General features: G+C 58.1%; 2 protein-coding genes across 6 annotated transcripts; one reads left to right on the top strand and one right to left on the bottom strand.

The window, feature by feature from the left end:
• Positions 1–232: 232 nt before the first annotated feature.
• LOC118923661 (rabphilin-3A-like) lies at positions 233–2,224 on the bottom strand. Of its 3 annotated transcripts, none has more exons than XR_008992678.1 (3): positions 1,677–2,224; positions 1,321–1,538; positions 233–1,033 (listed from the first exon to the last, which is right to left on the bottom strand). XR_008992678.1 is itself a non-coding variant. In XM_036907715.2 (2 exons), the coding sequence occupies exons 1-2, from the start codon at positions 1,466–1,468 to the stop codon at positions 675–677; spliced, it is 507 nt and encodes a 168-aa protein (XP_036763610.2). In that variant the 5' UTR covers positions 1,469–1,603; the 3' UTR covers positions 233–674. The 3 variants fall into 3 exon arrangements, 1 of the variants encoding a protein (XP_036763610.2); XR_008992677.1 differs by having other exon boundaries at positions 1,865–2,222; XM_036907715.2 differs by lacking the exon at positions 1,677–2,224 and having other exon boundaries at positions 1,321–1,603.
• Positions 2,225–2,298: 74 nt separating this feature from the next.
• RPP25 (ribonuclease P and MRP subunit p25) lies at positions 2,299–7,413 on the top strand. 3 transcript variants are annotated; one of them, XM_057488989.1, is made up of 2 exons: positions 2,299–4,655; positions 7,097–7,413. In XM_057488989.1, exon 1 carries the CDS (start codon positions 2,524–2,526, stop codon positions 3,121–3,123), a length of 600 nt encoding a protein of 199 aa, XP_057344972.1. In that variant the 5' UTR covers positions 2,299–2,523; the 3' UTR covers positions 3,124–4,655; positions 7,097–7,413. The 3 variants fall into 3 exon arrangements, with proteins under 3 accessions (XP_057344972.1, XP_057344971.1, XP_057344970.1); XM_057488988.1 differs by having other exon boundaries at positions 6,618–7,411; XM_057488987.1 differs by having other exon boundaries at positions 6,581–7,410.
• The last annotated feature ends 348 nt before the right edge of the window (positions 7,414–7,761 follow it).

Here is a 7,761-nt window from a genome sequence, read left to right as displayed (position 1 = left end):
GGCATTTCCTTCCTTCGCTCTGCTCCCCATCCCTCTTTTCTCTCACCCACCGACCCCGTCCCCCCATCCTCGCTCCGTCTGCATCCCCTCTCCCCGACGTGCCCTAGGACCACACCTCCCACCCCGTTTGATCACCGGCACAGGCCGCTCTCCTGCCACCCCTGCCAACTTCGCCACCCTCACAGCCCCCTCCAACCCCCTCCAGTCCTTCCACCCCCGCCCCCGAGCCCTGCCAGTTCGCGGCCCCGCTGCAGCGCGCAGCCCACGTGGCACGATGCGCGCTGACACCGTAAAGAACGGCTTGAGCCGTAATTAGCGGCCTGGCGGCTAATCACCGTGTACATTTACATGTTAAGTGCTGCAGGGGGAGCCGGGGAGAAGGAGGGGCCTGACGCGAAGGGATGTGGGCCTTTCCCGCGCTCTTCCTTCACTGACGCGAGCGAAGTAAATCGGAGTCTTCTCTGGCTGCCGACAGTGCAGTGAGGTTGGGGGGCCAGCGCCTTCGAGGGGTCGCAGAACAGCCCCATCTTCACCCTTCGCAAATGCGGGGTTCGCAGGCCCCTTGGCTCCAACGTGCAGACCCCTGCCTACATCCCTTCCAAGTGAACGTTCAGCCCTGGCTTGCATGCCCCTGCGGATGGAGAGCTCGCCCTTCCTGATCGGCCCGTTCTAACTTAGATTCCAGCCGCTGCGGGACATTTTCTCGGGCCTAGTTGAAACTGCTGCCCTGGAAGTCCCACAACTGCCCGGGTCTGAGGTTTCCCAGGCCCCGCCATACGCTGCAGTTTCTGTGCCTCAAAGCTGCTGTGATTCCGACTGTCCCCGTGGGCCCCGCGGGAGCTGGGGCGGGGCGGAGGTCCAGGTTTGGAGCGGGACTTCCTCCTGAGGGCCCCTGACCCCAACGTGCGAGCAGGAGATCCGGGGGCGGGTCCGTCACCCATGCATCGTGACGCAAAGGTCCACCTGCTCTCGCTCCTCCTGGGGGGCGGTGACGCGCTCCGCAGAACAGGGCCTGAAGGCTCGGAGGTGCGAGCTGCGGAAGAGGCGAGAACAGCCGTGCGGTGGGGGAGGGAGCCCGTAGCGGCCCCAGGCACTGTCACGCCCCCAGGCGTTTCCGGCGTTTCCCGGCTCGCTCGCCTCCCCACCCGGCCGGGCCGTGGTAAAGCCCCCGGATCAGGTGCGCCCCACTCTCCCTTTCTGGCTGCGTGGGCGTGAAGGGGTGGAAGGATAACGGACGAGGCCCCAGAGCAGCCCTAGGGAGGGTCAGCCTCCTTCTCGAGCTCCCGCCCTCCCACCAGCGGTCCTTCGACCCCACCTTACCTCTAAGTCGTTTATCTCCTGCGGCAGGAGATCGGGGCCACTCTTGGTCCTGTGGGGTTCCCGGAAAGGGGCACCCAGTCAACTCATAATGACCCTGGGGCGTCAGCTTCTCACCTTCTTCCCTTCTCCTCTCAAATCCTGCCTTCATCTAGGCTCCTTTCTGAAAAAGGACCCCACTGGGTCTCAGGGGGCCATGGCTAACTGACACCGAATCCAGCCTGGGAAGAAGGGGGGGATGCACCTTAGCGGGAACAACGCCCGGCTTACCATAGAGCATCCTGCTCCAATAGTGGGCTTTCAGGCACGGGAGGAGGGGGAGGCATGAGAAGGGGTCTCCTTATTCTCTTCGCGTTCACCTCGGGGAATAGCCTGGCCCAAAGCCTCGCTCCCCGCACCCCAGAGGTGCACGGCGGCCTGGGAGCCTCCAGCTTCCGGGGCGCAGCGAGGCTGAGACCTGGGTCTCTGGCTACCCGGAGAGGACCGCCCAGAGCAGTGCCGCCGGAGCCAGCGCCTCCCGCGTCCCGATGACCGCGCGCAGGCCAACCTTGAAGCTGGGATACCGGCTCCGCAGCGGAAAGGACGGATGTGGCGGGGCCCCCGGTTGGGGATGTCCCCTGAGGAGTCGGGGGAAGAGGCCCGAAGCATGTCGTTTGGAAATCTCTCCTTGGAAGGGGACAAGCGATGGTGTTCAGCTGGAACCCGGAAGGGCTCGGGACTCAGCCTGAGGCGGCGTTTGCACCGCAAACGCAGTTTTTATTTAGGCTGCCTGTTTATGAGGCTTGGCTCAGTGAGGGCTAGTGGCGATTATATTATAGGGGAACTTCTGACAAGTCACCCCTCGACACTACCATGGCGCCCCACGCTGCGCGCCTCTCCCACGCACGGGTAGGTAAGGACCTTGACTCGCTCCGAGGGCCGGGCCAGGCTGGGGGCGGGGCCTGGCGATAGAGGCGGGGCTTCAGGCTCCAAGGCGGAGCATCCGCTAAAGGCGCGGAGCACAGAGCCCCGAGCAGAGCTGCGCCCACCGGAGGGAAGTGGGAAACGAGGATTGCGCCGTCCCCGCGCGCCAGCCCGCGTACGCGCCTCTCCAGCACCGCTACCCCTGCTGGCCCCAGTCCGGCACGATCGGCAGCAATGCAGCCTCAGGGCTGAAGCGGCCCCGTGGCAAGGCCCGAGTCCCCGCGCTGCGGGCAACGACGGCGCATGGAGACCTTCCGTAAGGTGCGCTCAGAGGAGGCTCCGGTGGGGGGCGGGGCCGAGGAGGGCGGCCCCGGCTCCGGCCCCTTTGGCGACCTGGCGCCGGGCGCCGTGCACATGCGAGTGAAGGAGGGCAGCAAGATCCGGAACCTGCTGGCTTTCGCCACCGCCCGCATGGCGCAGCCAGCCACGCGCGCCATCGTCTTCAGCGGCTGCGGTCGGGCCACCACCAAGACCGTCACGTGCGCCGAGATCCTCAAGCGCCGCCTGGCCGGCCTGCATCAGGTCACGCGGCTGCGCTACCGGAGCGTGCGCGAGGTGTGGCAGAGCCTCCCGCCCGGGCCCGCGCCGGGTCAGAAGCCCGGTGAGCCAGTCGCCAGCCTCAGTGTACTTAAAAACGTGCCCAGCCTCGCCATCCTACTTTCCAAGGATGCTCTGGATCCGCGCCAACTTGGCTACCAACCCCCGAACCCTCATCCTGGCCCTTCGTCGCAGCCAGCCGCGCCAGTGTGCAGGAGGAGCCGTGGGGACCCTGCAGCCGGAGAAGGCTCCGCGAAACGGGCACGCACTGAGCCAGGTGCTGCTGCAGAGGACCGGACGGCCTGAGAGCTCCGGGCTCCGGGTCACCTGGACTGCTGGGTCTTACCCCCAGGGCCTCGACGCCTTTCATGCCCCGGTACCTCGAAATTCACAGCATGGACACAGAGCCTCTCTGACTGGCAGCACGGACCCCAAGGCGGCAAGAGAGGGAGGGACCCCAGAGGAGTTCGTGGGATGATTGCTCCTCCACCTGTGTTGCCCGAAGACGCAGAAGTCCACCGTCAGCTTTTCTGAGCCATACTGGGACCTTGCTCGGGGAGGGAATGGTGGGCAGTGGGACTGCTGAGGCTTGCTCAGGACAACCCAGCACTCATGAGGGGATCCCAGAGTGTGGAAGCCCGGGAGAGGTCTGGGAAGCATCCCCGTCACTGGCAACAGAGGGCAAGGAGTGAGAAATCAACTGCTTGGGGAGGGCAGGGGGGTCTGAGATGTGTGTGGTGTGGAGGGGGCCTGCTCTGTCCCTCACTCCAGGATACAGTTTCCTTTCTAGTTTTCCTTCCCTGCTTTTACGGAGCATCCTGCGGTGTGGAGGCACTGATGTCTCCATGGGTTTTAGGTCTTCTGACAACATCCCCCCTTCCCCATACTGGCCCAGAGGGAAAGACCCTGGATAGAACTCTCCATGCCGCCTCGCCTGAGCACCGCAGCTGGAGTGTTGCTTCCAATCAAACTTGAAAATACCTCTATCCCCAGGTTTTTTCCTAACCACTTACCTGTCTAGCAGATATTGCTCTGGCCTGCCCCCTTGTGTCTCGGTCCCTTCTAGCCTAGAGTCAGCCTTTGGAGTCTTCAGGGTCAGGCACAGAGACTGAACAGCTTCAAAATGGCGCAAGGGGCACCCTGCCCAGTCCCTGGCTTCTCCCTGTACCCAGCCCTCCTTGACTGGCTCCAACCTCAGGGGCGTGTTGCTGGAAGGAGGCCTTTGTCCCCTTGTGTATTACTGCTAAGGGAAAGGGAGCAGCACATTGCTCTTTTGGGAGGAGAAGGAAGGCATGCATTGATGAACTCTCCTCAGGAACACTGACAAGGGTGGCAAGCCCCACCGGGGTCCCTAAACCCTCTGCCAATAGACAGCCTTGCCCAGAAGGCTGGCGAAAAGCCCCCCATCCCCATGGATAGGATCTCCCCTTCACTGCTATCTCTGAGAAAGGACAGCACCTTCTGGGGACAGGAGAGACTGAGCACAAATCCACTGCTGGAAATTACTATTCAGCAGAGCATCTGGGACTTGGACTGTGAATCACTGCAGGCTCCCTGATAACTGCTGCCTCCAGCCCTGCACAGCTGTCTATTGAGGGATAACGGCCTCTCCGCCCAACTCCAAGTCAGCTGCTCGTGGGTGGGGGTGGGAGGCAGATGGGAGGTGCTGTGGGCTGGAAGAACTCTTTCCGGTGAGGGAATGGACACACAACCCCAGGATCTCAAGCAAACCCCACCCTATGCAACTCAACAGCCACCCTTGGAAAGGAAGAAATGGGGAAGAATGTTAAGTCACTTTGCTGGCAGAACCCTGCAGTAAATCCTGTTGGTGACAAGAGGTAGGTTTCTGCAGCTCACAGGAGGGGCTCTTCTGAGTATCAGTCCCCCCACCCCAATATCTCTGCTTGAGACTGGCACTCATTGCCTTTCCTAAGTTCTTGTTCTACATGAGTCCCTGGGGAGGGCCATGTGGTTTGGGTGTGCTGGTCTGACCCTCTCAGGGATGGCCCTAGACTCATGGGAAGAATGTAAACTGTCCTGACGACTGAGGTGCCCTGGGCTGGTACTGGCCTTCTGCATCTAAAGTAAATGTTAAAACTTGGAAGAGTCCTGCACAGTGGCAGCTTAAGGAACACTGGTCTTGGTTCTGGAACAGGGCCAACTTTCCCAGACCATCAGTCTGGGATTGCCAGGTCACCAGGACTGCTGTGCAAGCTGCTTGCCAGTGAGGGGGGGCTACACAGCCTTTCTTTTCTGATGGCTTGAGCCCAATAAGTCCCCTTCCAGCCTAGAAACTCATCCTGTGGCATGGGGAGGAGAGGGGCGTGTGTTTTCTCCATCTTCAGAGTATGAACCTGCCCCCTGGTGGGCTGGATTTCTGCCTCCCATGTTACAAAACTGGCTTTCTTTTCTGCAGCCCCACTCCACTCTAGCAGGTTCAGTTCCCAGGCGTTTGATAGAAGCTCATGGAAGACTCTAAAGGAAGGTGTCAGACATCCCTGTACACCACCTTCCCCAAAGTTGTGTTGGGAGCCTGAAAGTGCTGGAATAAGCATAGAGTGGCTAGGGGAGCATCTCAGAGAAGACCCACTTTGGGAGCTGACTAGCAGTGGCAGAATGGGAGGAAGTAGGAAACCACCATCTGAGATCCCATCTTTTCAATGGTGGCTTCAGTAGAGCATCCTGGGCCCTGCCTTGGGTTGGCCCTAAAGGCTCACACACAGCAACCTGTCCGGTCACAGTCAAAATCCATTTGGGAATATCAATGTGTCTAATCCAAGGCCAGAGCTATGGTCAGGTGGGCGGTGGTCCTCCAGCAGGGCCTCGAGTGCCAGGTCCCAATCTAGGACTGGGATGGGGCCGCGGGGAAGAATCACAGTTTAGTCAGACATTGTTCTTGCCTCCAGGATGGCCCAGTGTAGTGGGAAGAAGGAAGAGAAAGTTACGGCGCAATGCAATGGGAGTGAGAAAAGGCAGGCACTCTGAGAAGGGGCACTTAATTCACCCAGAGGTGTTGATGGAGCTGGTTTCCCCAGGACCAGAAGGAGTTAGCCAGCTGAACAGGTCTGGGCAGGGAATTCCAGGCAGAGCACAGAGAGGTGATGCTGTCTGGTGTTGAGGGAGCCATAGGTATCTGGAGGATATCTGGTGAGAGGAAGGTGGGACCGGAGTACCAGGCAGGAATCATGCCACAGGGAGCCTCCCTGAAGGGAGTGTGGGGGACACTGGAAGCCAGGCAGTGCTCTGGTCTTATTGGTGTTTAAGAAAGATACCTCTCTGGCACCTGTAGAGGTGGGCGGTGGATTGGAAAGGGCCTGACTGGATCCCACAGCCTACAGGGAGGTAAGAGATGAAGCAGTGACCGTGGGGGTACCCAGGCTATGTAGAAGTTCACTGCTCTGTCAGGCAGGACCAGAGGCATTGACCCTAGCCTAGGCAGGCCCGCACACAGACACACACCACCCTCCCCCTCCCACCTCTCCCAAACCCCTCCCACCTCTCCCAGCCCCTGGTTTTGGGTCATTGCTATGCCCACTCTGGCCACGAGGGATGCTCTAGTCCCCATCTTTCACTGAGATGTGGAGAAACCTTCAGGTTTCCCAGGGACAGGGGTAATGGAAGAAAGGAAAAGAGGGAAGGAGGGATGGCGGAGGGAGGGAAGGCGGAAGGAAGTTAGGAAGTATAGCCACAAGAGTCTCCTTGGTGGCAGCAGGTTTTTTCTTCGCAAAGCACAGATCTTGGTTTGTAATTGTCCCTTCATTAGTGTAGTCCTCTGGTTGTTGGTCACTCCAATCAACCAGAAGCCACGATTGAATGGATCCTGCCCACCTGGGCCCTGCCCAGATACTGGCACACAGGAAGCCCACAGAGAACTGCTGACTGAATAAAGAGTGGTGAGCCGGGTTTCTGACCTGTTCTGATGCCACATCAAAGTTAACTGTCCAGCCCCGTGGACAGTGGCCAAAGCTTCTCCTATCCCCACCACAGCTTCTCTTCCTATCTGACCTCTTTGAAGAAGCTAAGGGTCACCACAGTGATTGGGTTTGTATATCCAAATTGAGGATTCTGGTGTTCATGATATCTACTGACTACCATAGATATTGTGAGTTGAGTTGTGTCCCCCCACCTCCAAAGAGATATATCAAAGCCCTAAGTGCTGGTACCTGTGAGTGTGATCTTATTTGGAAACGAGGTCTTTGCAGGTGCAATTAATACATAAAATGAGGCCATAGTGAAGTAGGAGGGGTCCTTAACCCAATGTGACTGGTGTCCTTTAAAGAAGAGAAGACGCAGACACACAGGGAAGAACAGCATATGAAGATGGAGGCAGAGGTTGGAGTTATGCAGCTGCAAGCCAAGGGATGCCTAGGATTGCTGGCAAATAACAGAAGCTGAGAAAAATGCATGAACCGATTCTTCCCTAGAGCCTTCAGAGAGAGCATGGTCCTGCCAACATCTTGATTTGGACTTCTATCTTCCAAAACCATGAGAGAATAAATTTCTGTTGTTTTAAGTCATCCAGGCTGTGGTACTTTGTTACTGTACCCTTAGGAAATGAATATTATAGGTATTCGCACCTTCAGTGCAAATAAGAAAAAGGAATGTGGGTGTTTGCCAAAGTCCTTGGTATCAGAATTTCCAGTCCTGCATGGAGAGAGTCTCTCTACTCACAAGCTTGTGCTAGCAATGTAATGCCTGGTGTCATAATGAGCAGATCACAGACTTTGGAAGAAGTCAGGTTCGTTGTGATTTTGTTCAGGTTAATTCTATGAACCTTGGCTTTCTCAGCAGCAAAATGGGCCAGACTGCTATGGGATAAGGGATATAATAATACCAGGCTTCCCAACCTTGGTCAATCATCAGAATCACCTAAGGCACTTGTTAAAAATACAGATTGCCTAGGCTGAACTCCAAACAACAGGATCAGAATCTCCTAGGAAGGGC

This window comes from Manis pentadactyla, chromosome 11 (assembly GCF_030020395.1).
Source record: "Manis pentadactyla isolate mManPen7 chromosome 11, mManPen7.hap1, whole genome shotgun sequence".
NCBI lineage: Eukaryota > Metazoa > Chordata > Mammalia > Pholidota > Manidae > Manis > Manis pentadactyla.
The sequence above is the reverse complement of the archived record's forward strand: the minus strand, read 5'-3'. Positions and strand labels throughout refer to the sequence as shown.